Source organism: Falco rusticolus, chromosome 5, assembly GCF_015220075.1.
Source record: "Falco rusticolus isolate bFalRus1 chromosome 5, bFalRus1.pri, whole genome shotgun sequence".
Classification (NCBI taxonomy): Eukaryota; Metazoa; Chordata; class Aves; order Falconiformes; family Falconidae; genus Falco; species Falco rusticolus.
In genome coordinates, this window is record NC_051191.1 from 91,265,615 (window position 1) to 91,287,620 (window position 22,006).

General features: G+C 48.8%; 1 protein-coding gene and 1 non-coding gene across 11 annotated transcripts; both read right to left on the minus strand.

Annotated features, from left to right (window-relative positions):
- Positions 1–18: 18 nt before the first annotated feature.
- Positions 19–21,950, minus strand: CHD4 (chromodomain helicase DNA binding protein 4). Of its 10 annotated transcripts, none has more exons than XM_037388028.1 (40): positions 21,928–21,950; positions 20,629–20,790; positions 18,498–18,625; positions 18,116–18,307; positions 17,596–17,714; positions 16,922–17,163; positions 16,709–16,836; positions 16,437–16,572; positions 15,820–16,001; positions 15,452–15,691; positions 14,305–14,508; positions 13,993–14,198; positions 13,624–13,755; positions 13,225–13,321; positions 12,621–12,812; positions 12,333–12,533; positions 11,273–11,410; positions 9,122–9,243; positions 8,837–9,010; positions 8,370–8,511; positions 7,759–7,890; positions 7,532–7,649; positions 7,193–7,317; positions 6,664–6,901; positions 6,322–6,494; positions 5,980–6,160; positions 5,793–5,903; positions 5,535–5,641; positions 5,323–5,456; positions 4,673–4,817; positions 4,311–4,476; positions 3,821–3,930; positions 3,453–3,588; positions 3,121–3,198; positions 2,775–2,912; positions 2,572–2,680; positions 2,117–2,249; positions 982–1,177; positions 691–866; positions 19–584 (listed from the first exon to the last, which is right to left on the minus strand). In XM_037388028.1, exons 2-40 carry the CDS (start codon positions 20,723–20,725, stop codon positions 567–569), a joined length of 5,796 nt encoding a protein of 1,931 aa, XP_037243925.1. In that variant the 5' UTR covers positions 20,726–20,790; positions 21,928–21,950; the 3' UTR covers positions 19–566. The 10 variants fall into 10 exon arrangements, with proteins under 10 accessions (XP_037243925.1, XP_037243932.1, XP_037243933.1 ...); XM_037388035.1 differs by lacking the exon at positions 21,928–21,950 and adding an exon at positions 21,705–21,826 and having other exon boundaries at positions 5,535–5,620; positions 5,793–5,879; XM_037388036.1 differs by lacking the exon at positions 21,928–21,950 and adding an exon at positions 21,705–21,826 and having other exon boundaries at positions 3,453–3,585; positions 5,535–5,623; positions 5,793–5,879.
- Positions 4,145–4,283, minus strand: LOC119149492. The gene has a single exon (XR_005104725.1).
- Positions 21,951–22,006: the final 56 nt, after the last annotated feature.

A 22,006-nucleotide genomic window follows, 5' to 3' on the forward strand; every position in this document is an offset into this window, starting at 1 on the left:
TAAACAGAGGTAACAAAATAAAATACAAGGAAACTTTATTTTTCAGTTTTACCAAGGTTTTGCTCTGTTTTTTAACTTTTTTTGTTTTGTTTTATGTCTTCAAGCTGTTTATTAGTGGACAAGTCCGGTCAGTTTTTGTATTAAAAAGGATATTGATGGAGGTAGCTTTGTCTCTGTCCTGGCTTTTGCTTGGTCTTGCCTGCACACTCATCTCAGTAAACAAACTCAAAATAAAATTAAAAACAAAAAACTGGAATTCCAGGTGGAGGCAGCAAGCAATGCAGCCAGGTTCTCCGTGTAACAGACATGGCGCTGTGGCCTCCAGTCACTATATACAGAGTCCATCATACATCCCCCTCTCTCCTAAGCACACTCCTTGCTCCAACGGGCTGGCTGCAGAGGAAGGAGTTTCTTTTCCTCCCAGAGACCTGCACAGCAGCTTCCACGGAGGGAAACAGCACCCAGTCAGGAATGTCAGGCAGAGGGGTAGAGTCTGAACAGGGGAGGGGGGTGGGTGGGGGGTCACTTCAGCTTGGCCAAAAGGTCAACAGCACTGGGCCAGGGACTCACTGCTGCTGGGCCACCTGCAGGGCGAGAGAAGATCATCTGAGACTCAATGGGCTGGTCAATGGTCCCTGGCTCCCCCCAGGGAGCCCCCCCCCGCCCCGAGGTACCAGAGGGGGTACCTACTTGTTGGGGAGGTGGTGGTGGAGGGGGCTCGCTGCTGCGGTTGGCCAGCCGGCTGAGGATGTTGCGTTCTGACATCTGGAGGCGCACTGCTACAGGTGGGATACGGGCAATGGTGGCAGGCAAACGAGTCACATCTGCCTTCATGTCACTCAAAAGCTCCTCCAGCTGCTTCAGAACTGGCAGAGAAAGGGACATCGGTTCTGAGGGGAAATGGATGCCCCGGAGGGCGGAGACCAGAGGGGACAGAGATGCTAAACACCTACCCCACCCCTGTTTAACACACGGCATTACCTTTGTGCAGCACAGCATTGGCTGGTTTATTCCCAGCCATTGACTCCTTGGATAGGTGCTGGTGGCTCTCAGCCAGGCATTCCACCTCCGCAAAGCGCGTGTTCAGAGCCATAGATGGGTGAGATGGGTCTTCTGACATGTTCAGATAGGCAGCTCGCCGCAGCTGCTCCTCTATCACCAGTGCTTGCTCCAGGAGCTGCAAGATAGGGCAGTAATGAGAGCAAGTCTTTCATCAGTTGCCTGAAAAACAGCCTGTTTGCACCTCCAGTCTCCCCTTGATCCAGTTCTCCACTATCTCATGAGGTGAGATTCTGCAGCTGAACCTCCTTCCACCAGCTTCTGTTTATACTGAGTAAAGCCTAAAGAGCCCAAAACAATTAAGGGCTCAAATTAAGCTAGGCCAGGTACACAAGAAAACCAGGCTACATCTAGTTTAACAGACTACCACAAATCCTCTAGGATTCTCATTCCTCCTCAGGTTCTTTTTAAAGACCAAGCTGTCTGCTATTTTACTCTGCCTGTATGGAGCAAAGCAGGTGGAGTTTTTTCTTTGAACCCGAGTGAGAAGTATCCCATGCTACTTATAAGGAAGTCTAAAAACTGTTACGCCTGTCAGGGAAATTTGGAGAAAACAGTCTGAGTGCTGTTAGTGCAGGACTGATCAGCTGAATTGCCCCACTACACTGAACTGCCCCAAGACTGAGAACAACATGGCTTGTTTTAGGGTTGGTCTTAAATGGCTCCCAGAATTAAGCCCCCAAACAGGCCGAGGCAGAGACTGAAGGCAACGCATTCACCGCTCCTTACAGCATTTCTGACCACGCCAGTGGGGCTGGCGCACACCAAGCAGATATTGCAACAGAAACAGCCACTTGACCCTTAAGCCTCCTGCAAACCAGTTGTTCAATAAACACCTGGAGAAAGCACTGAACCAAGCTCCGCAGCACCATCTCCACCGTGCAAAGGGAGCTCCTATCACACAGCTACTGCATGATCCCAGGAAATAAGTGCTCCCCCCACCAAAAAGCACTGCAGAAGCCTTTGCTTTTTTATCAGAAACTCAAGACAGCAAGCTCTTGTTCTCAGAGGTCCAGCTGGCTGAAAGGCACTTATCACACTGAAGAGAAATCCTTACCTTAAATCTCCTTGCCAAGAACTTATTCTTTATTTCCAGGAAGTTACCCCTGTTCATCTCACCCTTGAAGGGTTCATTGAGGATGGCGTAACGTGGATCATTCTGAATATCCTGCCAACGGGCATAGCCATGACTGAGATGGGATGAGCTCAGGCAAACAAAGGCAGCGAGAACAAGGGAATACACAGCCCAGGCAGATACAGTTCTCAAGAGGGGGTGGGGAAAGGGGGTGCAGAGAGGGGAGGAACAGAAGCCAAGGAAGAGGAATGACAACTATGTCCTGCTAAGTCTTAACTATGCTGGCAGGAAACTCCTCCTCCCACCATCACTTTCACTCTTGTGAAAGGAGATAAAGCACTCTCTCAGTTAATGTACTCCAGTCAGACCCAGGACTGTCACCTTCACCATAAGTTCATGTACAAGGGGGGAGAACTGGTCCGTCAGGGTAAGGATACTTGATAATCCCAGCAAGAAGCCAGTAGTCGTGACGCCGATGCCAGATCTCGTAGGTCTTCTTTGTGACAGTTGCAGCCCGCTCTTCATTCTGCCACAGGGAGTGGAGTTCTGGAAAGGCAAGAGACACCGTAACAGTTGAAAGTTATTTCACAAACACAAGCAGGGGCACATAAAGAAGCTCAAACATACAGATTTCTCATACCAGTGAAACCGCCATCTGCTATGTTGAACATGAAGCGCTGCTTTACTGCCTTCTTGTGCCTTTCATCTACTGACTCTTTCAGCATCTCTCCATTCTGCAGCATCACCACATCTCTCTTATCGTCATCCTTTTTCTCATCTGTACACACAGGAAATTTTTAGAAAGAACATGGCAGACACCACAGCAAGCTGACAGACAGCGGTTCCCCATCTCAGCCCAGAAAGCAGGTAGAACAACTTTTGTGGTGCCTTTCAGCTGGCTACCAGGGTACTGTAAAAACTACCAACAGAAATGGGATCCTTGCAGGAGAGGGGTTAAGGAAGAGAATGGAATTATTGTGACTCGCCTTTTTCATCCAGAGTGATTATAGGAGGTTCAGGGGCATTCTCAATAGGTGCTCTGTCTTCCACTTTCTCCAGGTCAGCTGCAGGAGAGAAGGGGAACATGAGACATAGGGGAACATGGCAAATCCAAGGTCTTGTTCTTCAGCCTGTGAAATTTAATACCATTCCCTAACTCCCTGTTCAAAGTCCTGGAAGAGCCCCACTGGTTATCTACATTTACATCTGTTTCTTCAGGATGAATTGCCGAAGCAAAGACAATGCAGCTTTAGGAAAGCTTGAGGGGGAGGGGCACATATCACCATTTAAGGTGTTAAACAACCTCCCCCAGAGATACCTTTGCTTTCTACTTCCATTGGCTCATCTGGTCTTTCCTTCACTTCTGGCTCCTCTACTTTTTTTTCATCCGCTTCTGCGGGGTTCACCGGGGATTTTGCTTCCTGTGGCGGTGTCTCCACAGGCTGGGTGCACTGCTGAGGACAGAAATCAATGAGAAGCGAGGTAAAGCAGTGCCTGGAAAAAGATGATAGTCACAGCAGTTTGGAAAGCAAAAATGCACAAAACTGTCAGGCCAATTCTGAGAACCAGAGAGTTATCTTTAACTATCATTCCAAGAACTCACCTCTGCCTCAGCTGCTGAACAACACGAAGAAGGGGCAGAAACAGAGACATTTGCATGAGGCAAACAAGCATCCCAACACTCACCTCCATCGGGACCTCTGTTTCAGTAGCAGAGGCACCAAGCTCTTTCTCCGGTTCAGATGACTCTCCTTGCTCCTTAGCACTGGTGCCTTCTTCTACCTTTACTCCTTCTTCTGTGTATTCCCATCCCAGAGCAGCACAGAAGGAAAGAAGAGAAGCTATCAGTAAGGTGTTCCCACACTGTTGCCAAGCACACCTCTCCTCTGCTCCCAGAGATTAAGGCCATCAAAGTATGACCAACATCACTCTCTCAAGATGACCTCCCTTTCCCTGCCCACTACAAATGCTAGGTGCTTCTCAACGATGCCAGCTCATCCGAGGAAAGCTAGTGTCCTCTCTTGCCTTTAAGGGCTTGCACATGTCTTTGGCAGCCCTCCTAACACGAGAGTAAGTTGATCTGCGTCCACCCCCAGACCCCACCACCACAGATCCGGTGAGGGGAACAGCCAGGATGAGGTCAGGACGCAGAACTGTGCAAGAGGGGAGCTCTCACCAGCTGGAGGGACAGGGGCAGGCGTATTGGGCTGCGTGTCCCCTGGTGTTGAAGGAGTTGGAGTTTTCGGAGACGGCGAGCTTGGCTGTGAAAGTTTCTTGTTCTCTTCTATCTCTGCCAGCTCTGGCATACTCCAGCGGCCATTCACATGCTCAAATTCCTGCACCTACACGAGGAGGCGAGAAAGACTTTAACACTGCAGGAGTTGTACAACGCTTGTCCTCGAACCAGAAGAGACAGACCACTTGACATGCAACAAAGGCGTGAAAGGAGAGGTACCTCACTAGTTCAGGACCCTGGTTCAGCTCAGCACTACAAGTTGTACAGAGAGCAAAAGCCACATCGCTCTGCTAGGCACCTACCTTTTTGCGTATAAGTGACATGACCCCAATGCGAGTAAGGACATGCTGTCGAGAAAGACCTTCCCGTGGGACCCCATCTGCAAAGGTCTCTGCACCATCAGCTCCAGGTTCACATAAGTGGCGCATGAACAGCGAGACATAAGCCCTGGAGCAGTTAACAGACAAGCAATTAAACTATAAACTGGCTTAGCTGTAGACATGTTATCAGAGCCCTTCCAGTAACATAAGGGAAGTCACCCCAAGACTCCTAACCCATAGGAACACAAGCCCTGGGGTTCCAGGCTGCATCAAGGGAGTTTCCCAACAGAATTACTAGGTGTATAAAGGACACACAGCTGACTCAGGCTTGAGCCCAAAACAACCATAAGCCCAAAAAGGACTCTGGGAGAGTATTCATAACTTGCTTGCATGGCCATGCTACTCCTCTAACAGCATTTGCTTTTTATGACCGATGGGTCAAGTCCAAGGAAGAACAGCTAGGAACAACACCCTGGTCTCTCCCAGCTTATACATCAGCCCCTCACTAAAAAATTGAACTAATACATTAAGGAAACAGTCTCTAAGGAAGTGCCAGAAAAAGCCCCATTCTTACTCTTCCCCAAAGAGTCTACATGTTGCCCATCTTCCATCCCTGCCTAACGCAGACTCACTTGAACTCTTTCTCTGACTTGCCACGGAGGTCCCGAACAAGCCACTGAGTGGTGAAGGCATCCTGAGGTGGCATTCCATAGCGCATGATAGCATTGAGGAAGGCTTTCCGCTGGCGGGCATTGAAACCCAAGACCTAGAATGGAGAAGACAGATACGGCAAGAGCCATACAGAAGCAGCTGGGATGCAAACACCTACCCTGGTACTACCTACCTCAATGTTCCCTCCCACACGGGCAAGTAAGGGAGGCAGAGGCTTATCCTTATCATTTCTCAGGCCTTTGCGGCTAGGCCGACGAGCTGCTGAAGAGAGAAATGCAGCTAAGGAGGAGAGACAATGCACAGCATATTGTTGTGTGAATATTTCCCTTGCAGAACAGCACCACAAAGTGTATAAATCCCCAAATCAAGCCCCACCTGTTCCCACGCTCAGAGAAAGTGACCCAGGAACTCTGGCTTCACCAGAACTTACCTTCAGACCTCTCATCAAAGTCCTCGTCTCCTTCTTCAGAAGCAACTGAATAGTCTGACTGATTATCTGACTGGTCATCCTGCCAGTCTGAAAGAAAAACAGCACGTGAGCCTGAGACGCTACTCCGTCACTTCCCAGCAACACATACTTACACCTATTTCTCCCTCAGGTTCCTGTGGATTTGTACCTCTATCCTCCTGCGAGCCATCATTGTAGTTAACTTGCTTGCGAATACGCTTGCCCTTGCCCAGATTCCTGGCCAGATCCTCCTGCTGCTGTTCATAATGGTGACGCAGCAGTTTCTCCCAGTAATCAGGATCCACCGATTCCTCCTGCTTAATGATCTCCCGTTCAACCTCCTCTTCCTCCTGTCAGACAGGTCACAAATTTCAGAGCCCTACGCTCCAAATCCCAACCTGTCTGAGCAGATATATGCCTGCTTGCCCTTAAAAACATCAGAGCTCAGTTTACTTAACTGATCCTACTTTGTTCAGCAGAAGATGCTAGCTGACATCTACCTCATACTCACCCCCATCTCCTCTTCACGAACCACATACTGGGCCACCTTGAAGGAGCTGAGATACTCATTCATGCCCTGAAGTTCTGTATCTTCTGTTTCATCCTGGTTCCGATCCAACAGACGCTCAATTGCTTTGTCATCGTAGTGGATGACACTGCTGTCCTCACCTTCTTTGTTATCCCCTGAGGGAAGAGCACAGGCACAGCTGCTGTGTGGATCTCGAGGGACTAGGGAAGGGAAAGCCACCCTAGACCTCTTCGTAGACCTATAGTCAGCACTGTGCCTACAGCCACTTGCTAAACATGGAGACAGACCTCCCCACCTCCTTCAGTTCTACTCCCAGGCACTCACCCCCCTCAGTAGCCTCATCCTTGAAGAGCTCTTCAGTGCCAAATTTGAGAATGTCATCAAGTTCCTGTTTGGACATGGAGCCTGTCTTGGAGCCCAACCCTGGTCTCACTACCAGATGAGTTAGCATCATTTTCTTCTTGGCCACCTGAGTGATACGCTCCTCCACTGAGGCCCTTGTCACAAAGCGGTATATCATCACTTTCTTGTTCTGTCCAATTCTGTGTGCACGACTGAAGGCCTAAAAGAGAGATGTGCTCTGAACAGTCTAGAGTTACACAAGTAGTAGTCTGATACACTCCACCTACCTCCACAAGCTTCCCAGACACCCTCATGTCGGCTCTTAACATTAGCAAAGGCTGGGCCCTGGAAGAACCCTCCACTACTTCACTTCCCATCTCTACCCATCCTCGCTGCTCTAGTTTTGCGTATTTCTAGAAGGGAAGTCTCACATTCCTTCACTCCTCATGATAGTTTCATTTCCTTTCTTCCTCAGGATTGCTCCATAGTGAGTGGTCTCGTTCAGACTCACCTGGATATCATTGTGGGGGTTCCAGTCTGAATCGTAGATAATCACAGTATCTGCTGTGGCCAAGTTAATGCCAAGACCCCCAGCTCGAGTCGAAAGCAGAAAGCAGAACTGCTGAGCACCAGGAGCTTAGGTAAAAAGGAGAGAATAAAAGTAATCAAGGGAGAGCGCATTACTCAAACGAGGCTTTGTGTCAGACCCACATCACCTGACAGGGAATCACTACTAATTTAAGATTCCAGGACAGCAACAATAGACTTGGGCCACGACAATCCCATGTCAACTGCTAAGCACATACAAGTCAAGTTCTCCATTTTGCAAAGAAAGTAGGAGACTCCATACCATTGAAGCGATCAATAGCCTCCTGACGCATGTTCCCTGTGATTCCTCCATCAATCCGCTCATATTTGTACCCTTCATGTTCCAAAAAATCTTCTAGAAGGTCCAACATTTTAGTCATCTGCGTAACAGAAAAACACCCCACAGAAGAGTGAGGGTCAAGGGGATACCAGATCAACAAGCTCTTCTCAAAAAAGAATGCCTAGTCTCAAGGTTTTCCTCCCATATACCTGAGAGAATATGAGTACCCTGTGACCTCCTTCCTTGAGGTTCTTCAACATCTTCTGGAGCAGCAACAGCTTTCCAGAGGCTCGAATAAGAGCACTACCGTCATACATGCCGTTCGGCATTTTTGGAGCTTCCTGAGAAGAGAAAAGAAAAGGTGTAAAAGGGGTGGGGTGGGATGAGAAAACAGCTTGAAGGGATGCAGCTTGGTCTTAGTCCCTAGCTGCATTGATCAGATGCTGACTCACATCTGGTCATTTAGCTTGGCACAACTGTGCAGCACTAGTTACAGGAAAACATCAGTGCTACCCTGTGCCTCTTCTCTTGCAATTTGACTCCTAGACTCCCTCTTCTTTCTCACGACTCAGTCCCTACTCTTACTGTCTTCACCATCTTGCATGAGTCACAAGATAGCTCCTACCTGTCACACAAAGGTACTGGAACAGCCTTCCAGCATGTTGGGTTTACATAAAAAACAGGATGAAAAAAAAAACAGAATGAAAAAACCAGAAGCAGAAAGAAAGGGAATCCCTCCATGCTTTGCTAGGGAGCTAACTAGCCCCCTGATAACAGCCAGCAGGGAATTTGTTTGTACAGAGTAAGTGACTGGACATACCATAGCAGCTACAGGGAAGAGGTAGGGGTGGTTACAGCATTTCTTCAGATCCATAACAACATTGAGCAAGGAGACTTGGTTACCACCACCCCGTGCATTCAGTGCCTCAAAATTTCTTGTCAAAATGTATTTATAATATTTCCTGAAAAGAAAAAAAAACAAACAAACAACTCAGACACCCCTCACGAGAATGACTAACATACTCTCTTGCTAAACTCTGCACAGCTCCTGGCACTACCTGCCAGCTACCCAGGCTCTGCCAGTGGCATTCACCATCTCTTCCTCCCTTACACCAAAGCACAGGAATTAGTCCTCCCTCTGCTACAGTGGCAGCAGGAAAACTTCCTCCAACCCACTGTGCAGAAAGCCCTATAGTGAGGATGAGGCTGTTTCAGCATCCCCTTTGAAACAGCAGGACAGAGCAACATCAGTTCAACAGCAGGTGCTCTCTTCAACCTCACACTCACTTCTGCATGGGGCTCAACTCCACTCTGACAATGAGTTCAGTCTTAGATGGCATATTCTTGAAAACATCAGCTTTGAGACGCCTCAGCATGTGTGGGCCCAGCATGTCATGCAGCTTCTTGATCTGATCTTCCTTGGCAATATCTGCAAACTCTTCTAGGAAGCCCTCCAAGTTACTGCAGAGAAACAGACACTCAGCAAAAGCCACAAAGGAAAAAGAGCAAAAACAACACTGAAGGGGGTAGGAGTGACAAGACAGACAGGCTGACTTGCACTGCAAGACATACTGGAATCTCTCTGGCGTCAGGAAGTTCAGCAGGTGGAACAGTTCTTCCAGGTTGTTCTGCAGGGGAGTTCCTGTAAGCAGCAGCTTGTGCTGGAGGGAGTAACCATTCAGCACACGGAAGAACTGGGAAGTAGAAAGCAGGGAAGAAGTGGTGGAGAAAAAAAAAACCAACAATACACAAACATGTCAAAGGCTTATTAAGTCATAGGCCTACAAAAAAAAATAACTTATCCTAGGGGAAAAAAAAGCTGACACCAAGCTAGGGTTCAATTTAGATCACATCAGCTGTTTGGACAAGAGCTCCAAGTATTCACATTCCAGTCAGGGTCACTAGACTGATCTCATTTGGATCATTGCTCTGCATAGCTAAAACACAACTACAGCACATCCTACCAGCACCTGATGATGGCTTGTAGGTTTCCTCTGCTCTTCTAAGTTACAAGCTCTTTCAAGACCACCAATCATTTCCAGTCTGCTATACTATGTATTTTTTCTTGCTAAATTAGCGTTCCACATTCCTACAACTACTCTGCCTTGAGAATTCTAGAAATAGCTAAGTCACTCTTCCTATTCATATCAATCCTGGCAATCTTCCAGAGCTGGGAGCAAGCTGAGGAGAAAGAGAGCTTAGGGTTTGCCAATGTGCCTTTAAGATAATTTGTGCTGGTTTTCACAACAATGAAGTAATTCCAGGCAGAGGGAGTGAACAGTTAAAAGTACTGAATTGAAAGACACAAATGTACCATGTTCACCAGCACAAACTGACAATAAAGCAGTAATTTATTTGTAAGCTCAGCGATATCTTTGCTTATTTTACACTTAACATGACACCAGGTCAAACTTAATGGAAGTAGCTTTTACTATATGACAAACAAGAAAAAACAAACACAAAACATATGAGAAACCCACCATGAGTTATGGCTTGGCTATCACACCAGAAGGATCCTTCTAGTGGCCTGCATGGGGATTTATCTCTACTTTGTTATAGGCAGAAAAACATTCTCAGTTTGAAATCAAATATGGAAGTTAGTAATTATATCTGCAAAACTTTAGTAGATAACCAGAATCTGTCAAGAAGCATCTGACCCTTCTTCCAGCTAAACACCCGAACCTGTCCTTACAAGACAGGAAGCTGCTCTAGAAAAAGGCACATTTAATGGTCTTGGTGGATAACTGATTGTAACTATTAGTCATAGTGTAACCTTCAGCCTTTACATCCTTTTTCAATTAATAGTAAGCATTCATTACTACTTCCAATAATGTCAACACCGAGCATAGAACGGCGTCCAGTCTTAGTGCCTACAATAAGAAGAGATCTGCAAACTGGACTACAAGCACAGCCGTAATGTCATGGAAAGATGCCTCATACAAAGACACAAAAAGCTTTAAAAAAAAGAAATCAAGAGACAATTTTGTCTTGCGTAGTCTCCAAGAACCTATAAAACCAGGATTTCCAGTAACAATTGTTTTTAGTGTACCAACCACTAGAATCCAGCTGAAGACAGACAAATCAATACCTGAATTAAGGCAGCACAAGGGCTTAAGGAGGAGCTGGATTAAGAAAGTACAGTCAACTACTGAATTCAAACAGGCTTAGTTAAGGTGCAGCCTCAATATAAAAGCAGCTAAGTGGCTTTCAGCATCTACCCAGGTGTTTTTGAACACCTCTGCCCACCTCTCCCATTTCTGCGAGTTCTGCTACAGAGCTGGGTGAATACAGAGCAAGCCTACTCTGGAAGCAGGGCAATTTTTGCTCGTGTAGCTTGTTTTATGCTCAGTACGGTAAACCTTTCCAGAACAGAGGTGGTGCAGATATATGATCTGCTTTCAGAGAAGCCAGGTTCTATTTGAGAGCAACAACAACCACCAGGTTTTTCTGTTTTCCAGTGTACACCAGTTGCCAATTCACCCAGAGAGAAAGCCGTTTTAACCAGTGACATGTATAAAAGTGAAGTCGTTGCCAGTGATAATCAATCTCCAAGTGAAGGCTGTTTATTTTTTTTTCCCAATAACAAATCAAATTTACTATTGAACAAATGACTAAGAGTTGGCAGACAAACTCATGCGCTTAGGAGCTGCTATCTGAACACTCTCTGTCCATTCCCCCCTGCAACACATGCCACACCTAGAAACCACCGATGCTTCTCTGTACCTTCGACTGATTGTTCTTCAGTCTGTGAGCTTCATCCACAATGAGACAGGCCCAGTCGATAGAGCCTAGTATGGCCATATCAATTGTGATTAGTTCATAGGACGTGAGAAGCACGTGGAACTTCACAGCAGCCTCCTTCTGCAAAGGAAAAGGACGAACAGGGTAACAGGATAGGGGAATGCCACAGGACAAAAGCAGAAGATACATCAAGTTATTCTGACGAGCCCTGGTCAAACAGCACATCAAAAAATTTTCATACCAAGTTTCCCGTCACAAGATTCAAAATGCTATCCAAACCATTCCAGTCTTTTAATCCCCCACTACTCTCTTAACACATCTAAGTCTCCTCAGCCCCTTCAGTACCCATTACTTCTGAACAGTTGCCAAATATTCTAACAGAGAAGTTTAACAAACAAGCAGCAAATAGAGGCACGTTAGAAAAATGAGATTTGAAGCAGAGTGGCTCATCAAAAAGTCAGCTAAGACTTAAAAAGATAAGCAGTTTATCATGGAACTTTAAATTACTGCTAGTACTTAAGGCAGCTCAATTTCAAGGGAAGCAAAGGATTCTTATCTGTCACCGGAAAAGCTTTGAGCTCCCATCTTGCTTTCACTGGGAAGACTGAAGTTCTACAAGAACTAGCCACCTAGATCAGGCTCTTCCTTCCTGTCAGCCAGTTCCTCAGAAGATTAAAAAGTTCATGCTTTTTTGGTATGTTTGTCCTTTTCATACAGTAGCGATTCTGACATTGACTTAGATCTGTAGAAATGATGCACAACTTCACTGATTAAGTAGAAGAGATAGAGGGACTTGCCTACAGTCATTACCTTAGTTAACTCTTTTTCCAGAGCTAAATTAGTTCAGACTGTTTAAACACCTACTAGTCTAGAGCAGGAGCCTAAACACCCACTAGTCAGCAATTTGCAGTTATTTCCCCCTGGAAACTGCAAGTATAATCAGTTCCTAGGGACATCAGAGTATCTGAACCTCAACTGCCAAAAGCCAGTCTAGTGCATCTGTTCCTTCAGTTCAGGCTTGCATTACAGCAGAGTTCTGTACCTTCATTCTGGATGCTTTTTTGCCTCCACGTATGGCATTATCCTCAAAAGTGAACTCGTTCTCACGGATGATGGCCCGGCTGTCTTTGTCCCCCACATAGGTCACTACATACATATCTGGGGCCCACATCTCAAATTCTCGCTCCCAGTTGATGATTGTGGACAGCGGGGCACTCACCAAGAAGGGACCCTTTGAGTGGCCCTACAAACAGAGTTGGTAAGAGCATCAGACGAATGCAACCACTAACACAGGCAGAATCTCTCTGGGTAGTGATCTCCCAGCTCTCACCTCTTTGTATAAGGAATACAGGAACACAGCTGTCTGCACAGTCTTTCCCAGACCCATTTCATCAGCCAAGATTGTATCTGTGCCCTGAGCCCAAGAGAAGCGCAGCCAGTTCAGTCCTTCCAGTTGGTAGGGATGCAAGGTCCCCCCTGTTACATCGAGGTACTCCGGTTGCCGGTCATATTTCACTGTGGGCTACAGCAGAAAAAGGAAGAGTTGAGATCGTTTACCACAGCTAGACAGCTACCAGACTCCTCTTCCTAGTCACCCATATATTCCCTAGTGCAGATGAAACTTCACGTGACAACCAGACTAGCACCAGACAAAATTCCCAAATGGCCAAAAGGCATCCACCGGAAAGTTTTGTGCATTTTTGTTTGGTTGGTTTGGTTTTTTTTAATAAAACCCTTTTACCAAGAGCTAGTCAGTGTCTGACCTGACAGACAAGGCAGACCTTTGTCTGAAGGCTCCATAACCCACTGGCTCTTTGGGCCAGGAAGGACCTCTAAATCACACGCTTTTCACTCTTCGGCTTCCTATTCACCTGCTCCCTCCCCAAAATAAGCAGCTGTATCAGATGGCTCCTAAGCAATAAACAGTAACTTACATCTACTGTGGGAGTCTCAGGGGGCCTTTCCAGTTTCCGCATCTTCACTTTCTTTAACTTCTTACCAGGCCTGCCCTCTTCACCTCTCATCAGCTCCCTTTGCAGAGACAGTCCCAAGAATGTGCAAGTTTAGTGGCTTTTGTAACAGATCAAAGAAAAACTATTGCCAAGAGTAGGAGGGCAATCACCCAACCCAAACAGGCTCAACAGAACAGGGCTGGAACCCTCATGAACTGGCAGAGACACACAAGGTCCCTGCCCAAAGGAATAAGGAATCAGCAACAAGATACTGCTTGGCTATCTCCATATATTAATCCAGCCAGTGCTAGGAGCTGACGCACTCCAGTATTTTCTCTTGAGGCAAGGGAAAGGAACACAACCTCTAGACACTCCTCTTACCTGTGATTCCAGTAGGCTTGCTTGTAGAGGTCATAATCTTGGATATCCACATCTTCGCTTTCCCAGGATGCCTGGTCATAGGGTAGGTCTCTCCATTTAATCAAGTAGTGGACGTTTCCCTTCTTATCCACACTGTTGAAGAAACCAGTAAGTCTTAAGCACGGTGAAATGACAGTGTTCACCCAATCCCCTCAAATGGGAGGGAAGGAAAAGATCCCTTAATGAAGCAGCAGAAACAGAACGTCGTTTGTCATCCCAACAACAGAACTCCCACTGTTTCTCCCAGTCATATTGCACTTGGTTCATCCACTCTCCCTTAACCCTGGACTTCAGATCTTTGTTGAAAATCCTCTTTGCTACTCCCCCTACCTATGATTAAGGATCCTGTGGATCATCATCCACTCAGGCTTGATCCCATATCTATAGAAGCGCTCCTCCATCTCAGCATATTTGGGGTCCTTGTTTTTTCTCTTCCGGCTTTTCTCCTCTTCCCCTCCGAAGTCCCCTGAGGGTGGCTCATCCATATCATTTTTGCGTTGATAGTTACGAAACATGACCTGGCAGTGCAGCTCCAGCTGGAGTCAGGACAGAAGCAGTTAGTAGGTGTTTTCCCCTCAGCTATCCGAAGTATCTCCCCCCACAACTATCCACCCTTATGACACTGTTGAGTCCTCCACTCACCTGCAACTCCGACACCCAAGAGCAGTGCCAGTAGGACATGCCCTGCCATTTGACAAAGAACTGCCTTTCAGGCCGACCCTCCAGCGGCTTAGGGGGAGGAGCATTAGGGTCTGCATCAGGTGGACGTGGTGGCGGGGGGCCAACTGGGGGCTGACCCCATTTCCAGATCAAGATCTTCTGCACCTTTCCTTTTAAAGCTGGGCACTGAAAAGTTATTAACAGAGCCTGTTACATCAGAGGGTACACATTCTAACACACAAGTGCTGAGGAGCAGAAACACACAGTTGCAGCTCTCTTCCTTAGTTATAGCTTTACTGCACAGATGGAATTTGCTTTTTGGACTTGGAAGCCTTCATCCCCTTATCCAGTGTTTCTTGAGATTTCTCCAGTTTGCCTTTTTTTCTAGGACTCACAAACACCAAACTGAATTCAGCAGCTCAATTTAGTTGTCTCCCTAGGGCCACACCAATTCAGGAATTCTACATGAAACAAATTGCTAGGCTTGATGAACCCAGTAATCCGTCCCACCCCAACTCCACTGGAAGTTTGTACAGAAAGTATTTTGCTGTAGAACTATCAGCCCAGTACAGGGATGTATCCTGAAGCAGCCTTTTTACTCATCATCTTAAAAGTCCTTATCACTCAATGAATGCACCTAACACTGTTTCTAATGCTTCATTTCAAGAACTTCCTGGAAAAGTGTGACATTTTTCAAAACCATCTACTAGGAAAGGGCTTGGTGTTACAGAGCTAGCAGTCCAAAAAAACCTGTTTGGCTCAGCATCAGTTTAAAGTATTTTTTTTAAGCACTGAATTTGATTGCAGTCATTCTCCTGCTACTACATATGTACAGGATCCGAGAAAATTGAGCCTTGGCATCCTGGATCCAAAACTGCCCAACTGCTCTGCACATGGGCAAAACCCATGAGACTCAATGGCTTTAATCCTGTCCCTTTCTGCTGTCTGGAAGAAGCAGCCAACTGACAAGGCGCAATCCAGCTACAAGCCAGGCCTTGACGTTTTATGACAAAAGTGTGAGAGGAGATAGTCTCTGGAGAAGACTGTTTCTGGGAAAAGATGATGATCCAAAGGGATTACATCTATCATCTCTTGTAGCGACAGGAGAACAGTACTAGCAGAAACTCACAGTGCAGCGAGGACATAGCCACTCTCCATTGGGAATCTCTGGCAATGGGGGATTCAGACAGTGGATGTGATAGGATGAAGGACAGGCATCACAGCACAGCAGCTCTCCTCCATCCTTGCAGACTCTACAGAACTCCATATGGTGGTCATCCTCTTCCTCAGCATCCCCCACAACATCCTCCAGGATTTCCTCACCTTCAGAGTTATCCTCCTTTGCCTCCCACTGAATACCCTCTTTTTCCTATAGTAGAGGGAAATCAGAAAACCAAAGTCACATTATTTTATTACCGCAGAAGAGCAGCCCCAAGTCACTTGACACCCTCCTCCGTGATCTCTTTCTCACACAGTCTGGGTGAACCCAGTACTCACACAGTGCGGGCAGCTCCATTTGCCCTCTGGGGCTTTCTCCATGTCTGGGTCCAGGCAAACCATGTGGTAGGCACGAGGGCAGGTATCACACAGAATAATCTCTCCACCCTGCTGGCATACCTCACAGTAGTCCTGGTGATCAGTCTCATAGCCATCCACAGCCACTGTGGAGTCCTCCTCACCTGCAGAGGGTGGTGAGGAGTTACAGCAGTACAAGCCACAGGTACAGGCTTCCTACAAGGGAGGGCACTCTCCCAACAGCCTGCATAGTAATACAGAGATCCAGAATCCAAAACTCTTGCTCTATCTAAGTAAACAAGGCAAGAAGCAAGAGCTGGAACAGGAGTAAAACAAGTCCCGTAAAACTGTGCCTCCTTCCACCCATTAAATTAAAGGTGTAGTTGAGGCCAGGAAAACTCAGTACTGCCTGTTGCCCTACCAAGGTGCAAAAGAACTCCTCAAAACCCTTTCCTTATTACAAGTAGTATCAGGTTCTTCCTCCATGAAGAGTTCCCCTCCCTCAAGTACACTGTTAAATATGCAAATTCTGCACATACATTCCCCTAATCTTTCTACATGCTGTACTTCTGTCTCCAACTGACAGCAAACATCAATACCTTTCTTTTTCTTTTTCCCAGCTTTGAGTTTTTTGCGACTGCGGCTACTACGGCTTGTAGATCCATCTGAAACAGAGTAGCTGTTGATGCTGGCATCATCAAAGTCTGACTCCACATCCAGATCATCATCTTCACTCTGCGATAGGCAAGAAAAAAAAACAGCTATACTACTTCAGGCACATGTGTCGAGGGTGGCAGACACATCCTAGCATCTTTAGCACATCACCAGCTCTTTAGAAGGTCAAGAAAGGAGTTCTTAAAAGATCACTTACCGATGACCTTTTACGCTTGGAACCAAATCCTCCCAGTTTGATCTTCAAAGGTGCCACCTTCTTTGTTTTAGGTTTCTTGATATCAGGAATACGAGGACTGGCCTTTGGCTTCCGCCGGGCATTGGGTCCTGGGAACAGAGAAGCCTGGGAGTCAGAAAGACTACTGCCTTGACACCTTCGCCTTCTGCCATCCCGCCAGATTCTTCATCTCACCTTTGCCCTCCTTTGTCTTGGCTTTCCTGAGCGGCACATCTACAGGGGGCTGCGGCAGGACAGCATCCACATTTGTCACCATGCTTTCCACCACTGCAACAGCTGCAGCTGCAGCAGCTGCCACAGATGCACCTGAACTCCCCTTGAAGGGGTTGTTCGTGCTAAACTCCCTCCATTTGGCTCCCAGTACCATCATCATCTTCGACACTGCTATTTTAGGGTTCTTGGCTGCAATAAGTGGCCTGTGTACAGTTAAGGAAGGAAGAGTTACCCAACCACACTGAAATCTAGATCATTATTCTGCCCCTCCACCACCCTGCTCAGCACCTCTAGCTCAAACTACATTCCTTTCTAATCTTTGATCTCAAGAGCCAATGAATCTCTCCACTCCCATCCCTCACCTTGTGGAGGATGCAAATGCTCAGGGGCTTGGAAAGTGAGACAGAATTTAGCATACTAGGGAAGGGGACTGGGAGTGAGAACTTGCATCATCTCAATCACTGAAAACAAAAGGGATGCGCATCAATTATTTTACCGTTGCTTCAGTTTTTGCTCTAGGTAGGATGCTTGTCTCTAATGTGCCTCGATGTTCCAAAAACAAGGAACCTAGTCTTTGCCTCATGCCATTTTTTTTCCCACTCCAACATCCTTCCAAGTGCAGGCTTGCACTTCACCTGACAAACTGGCTGAAAGCTTTGTAATTGGTGAGAGTGCGGTAATCCTCCTCTGTGAAGACATGATCAATATCCTCCATGCCCCAGTCTTCAAGAAGCTGAGCAGATGACTTCGGCTCCTGTGCAAAGAGAATCACAGCAACTCTGAGAACCAGCTCTAGTTCTGCTCTAGGAAAGAGCAGACCTTCCACACATCTACAAATGACCCAATGAGTCAGGACAAAGGGGCTTTTTTCCCCCCACCATCAACTTATCACTGCCATGAGACATAGTCTTGACAGAAGATCAGTGGGGGAGGGAAAAGTCTTTGGATTCAACATATGTGACAGGTGTGTTTAAGGCAGGAGAGGGGAAGGGATGCAAGGTGGGAAAATGGTCAAGTCAAACAGGTCCAGTGGAGGAGAAGGAGACTGAACAGCCCCAACTCCATGTGCTATCACAAATGCAGAGCACAATGATCCCAAAAATCAGATACACGGGAATGAGAACCAGGCAGGCAGGCAGCAGCACAGCTTCTCACCTTTGAGTCATCGTCTTCTTCCTCTTCCTCCTCCTCCTCCTTGCGCTTGGCTTTGTTTTTCTTTTCCTTCTTGGGCCCTAATTTCTTCTTTTTCTTCTTTCCAGGAGTGTAGTCACTGCCCTCACTGTCAGAGCGCAGAACCTCCTCCTCTTCCTCCACAAACTCATTCCCCTCACCAGAGCTGTCCCCCAGCTGGGGAGGGAGGGAGAGAGAAGATCAGGCAGCTGTGAGGAAATACCCTGGATAAGCACTAAACGCCACACTCTTCCCAAGCTCTGGAGGGTTCATACAAAGGATTGCTGCTGTAGGACAACTACAGTAATCACCCTCATGCCCTATATCCATATGTTAAGAGTGTGACCTTAGGCATCCTTTCCCTTACCTCCTTCTTCTGACGCTTGCTGAGTTTGGGCACTTTGGGTTCCTTCAGTTTCTTGGGCTTCTTCTTCTTCTTGATTTTGGGTGTCTCAGCCTCTGACAGAAGCTCTTCTTCTGGCTCTTCTTCAGGCTCTGGTGGGGAAGTGGCAACATGTCTTATTCAAACCCCATCTGTGCACTACAGCATAGCCCACTTCTCACAGAGATTACCCAACTTGTCTACTTCTTGCTACACACAAACACAGAAGCATTTACAACCGCTTACTCTGTTACTGTTCACAACAAATACTAGGAAATCATGTCAGAAGTTATCACTGCACAGGATCTTCCCCCCTGAGCCCCAAACACCACCCATTTCTACAATATTCCTTCTCCAAGCAGAGCTGCGCGCTGATCTTGGGGACCAGAAATTTGCCATAACCAATGACAAGGTGAAAGAGCATGGAATACATGTCCACATCCAAAGATGCAAAATGTTGGATACATTTGAAAACCCGACAAGGATACTGTTTCGGTCCATGAGTCTCCAGGGAAGAGACCACAATTAGGTAACCTCCTCAGCAGTACAGAGCATCCTACAGCCCCGTGCAAAACACAGGCCAGTAAGCCACAGCTTGTCCTCCTCCATAGAAAAGTTGTTACTCAGCAACTCTATTCCCATCCAGATTTGACACAACCTTCCCCAGCCCCTCCCCCCGCACCAGCAGCTAGCAAGCTCACTGCCCAGGCAGGGGAAGGCATGCCAGCTCCCCACCGCCGCCTGCTCCATCTGCGCACCCCCCTTGCCTGCCTGCCCCCCCGGCCCCAGCCAGCCCTCCCCTTTGTGGCACGCTGCAGAGCCTGCCCTCCCCTGCCGCCCCGCCCCCCGCACACAGCCAGAGTCCTCCTTCTCCCTCCAAGGGAAAATGGCCTCCTGACCACAGGAGCTGGGCAGGATGGAGAAAGCCACTGGCCAGAGGCGCTACCGCAGCCAGGGGTGGCGCGGCAGAGGTTGAGCTCTCTGAACCCGGGGTCCTGTGCCTGGCCCCTGCCATATTCCCAACCGACGGATGTCTCTTCACTCCCACAGTCCTGCCACACCAAGTCCTTCAAGGACCCCACCTCTTCTCCTCCCTCAAGGTCTGATATGGAGCCTCTAATGTCCCATCCTTTCCAACACATTACCTAAAGCTCTCCAATTTGCAGGGATTTAAACATTTTTCTCCACCAAGACTTTTCTTACAAGGCTTACTGACAGTCCCCTTCTGCCTAGTGTTTCAGAGGTGCCAGAAAACCCTGGAGTCAAAGCCTAAGAAAAAATGCCAACCAAACAAAAACACTAAAAGCCCACAACACCATTTTCCCTTTCCAGCTGCAACATTTCTCTTCTACAAGAATACAACACTACAGCATGAGTTAGTAGGAACACTCAAACTTCTCTTACAATCCAGCACATCAGGATAGACATTATTCCTTCCCACAAGGAAGCAGAGAATCCAGATGTAGGTGCAGAACAACTCATCAACAACAGCAGCAGCAACAACAGAAAACCCAAAACAGAAGAGCGTCCAGGGCTCTAAAGTCTCAAGTCGATGATGAGGATGCAAACACGAGGGAAAAGGTAAGGTGCAAAGACTACCACAAAAGCAAAGGTGAGCAAGCAGCAGGGAGAGAGAACCACAAGAAACCTCAGTAATTGGGTGTGGTGATGAAGGAAAGTGGGTCACGCAACAGCCCAGGGCAGTTTGCTCTGGACGTCAGTCGGTCTGAGTTCCCAGACGAAAGCAAGCCAGGCACCCTGCCTTTTCACTTACTACCCCCTTCCCCCTCCCCATTCACGAAATATGAAACTCACAGGCATTTTGGTACCCTGTCAGCCTCGGGCGCTCTGCCTCCACCCCTTACATCTCCTCAAAACACAGGCCCTGACAACCTGCAACGGCTCGGAACAGAGTCAACTCCACCTGACACAAAGTCACAAGCCTTGCGCTTTGAAGTAACCCTAGGACTCAGACATCAAAATAAAAAATGAACATGTGACTCATAGTAAAAATAAATAAATATATCGCATTCCCCAGCACATCGTGCATTTCCCGCATTGAGCTCGAGAGCGGCACTGCCCTGTGTCACAGGCCTGCCCCGCGGGCTCACTGTACCTGGGTGCTGGGGGATAGCGTTATTCAACAGGATCTCCATCTCATCGTCATCGCTGCCCCCTGAGCATGGGGATGGAGATCCAATGGCCGACGCCATGTCCTCCAATCTGGGGGAGGCCTGGACTTATACAGGGTGTCGTCTTCTTGCCAGCCAAGCCAGTGCTTCAATGAAAAAGAGAAAGTTACAGCAGACCTGAACTCCGTTTTCCCAAGCAATAGTGCTACCCAGAGGATCTATGAGAAAGCTTAGGCAGCAACTTCACTGGATTTGGAGCCTGCGGATCATAGAAAGAGTGGCGGCAAGTATCAGCTTAGAGTTGTGATGAAGCAGACTCTGAAGACACCAGATATTAAACTGAGTCAGCAGCTCATCCCTGGCGAGGCAGCCAGCACAGCTGTCCTGAGGAAAATCCTCCTGGCCCTGCAGCCGGGCGCCCTCGCTCAGTGCTGCCCACGGCCGGGCCAGGGCAGCGAGGCAGGGCAGGCGGCCGGGCTCGCCAGGGACACCCGCGGCCCGCGGGAGGCTGTCAGCCGGCGCCCGGCGGGGTGGACAGCGGCGGGGCTGGGGGGCACCGGCGGCCCCCAACCCACCCGAACTCGGCGGGCCCACGGCGCCCTGCCACCGCCGCGGCCGGAGCGGGAGGCAGGGAGGCCGGCCGCCGCCTCCTCCGCTGGCAGAGGCCCCACACAAAAGGCAGGGCCGGCTCGGCAGCCCCGCTCGGCTGCCCGCCGCCCCCGCCCGGAGCGGGGCTGCACGGCGCGGGGCGGGGGCGGCGGGGGGGTACCGGCTCCGAGGCGGGGGCGCGGGGCGGGGCCGGGGAAGTCCGGCTCGCGTGCGGCTGACGGGCCGCCCCCCCCCGGGCCAGGCGGCGGCCGGGGCGGCGGCCGCGGCCGCTCCGCTCCGTGGGGGCGCGGGAAGGTCCTGCAGGGCGGCTGGGCAGGGACACGGCGGGGCCAGAGCTGCGGCCCCGGGGGGCGGCAGCGCGGCCGGCGGAGAGGGGAGCCGGCCGGCAGGGACCCCCCAAGAGGCGGCGGCAAGGCCCTACCCGCCCTCGTTCCCCTCCCGGCTTCCTCACCCGGTTCCAGACCCTCAGCTCCTCTCTCTCGCTGTCGCTGCTGAAGGGAAAATGGCTCCCGCCCCGGCACCGCCTCTTAAAGGGGAAAAAACCCGGCCAGGCCCCGCCCCGCTCCCGCCTCCATCCCATAATATGCCCCGGGACCCCAGCAACAGACCCTGCCCCCATCTCCCCGGCAACACCCCCCCACCCCCCCCAACCCGAGACATCCCATAATACTCACCCTCCCCTCAGAACTTCCCACTCACTGCCCAGCCTGGCATCCCATAATAATAACCCCCCCCGCAGGGAACATCCCATAA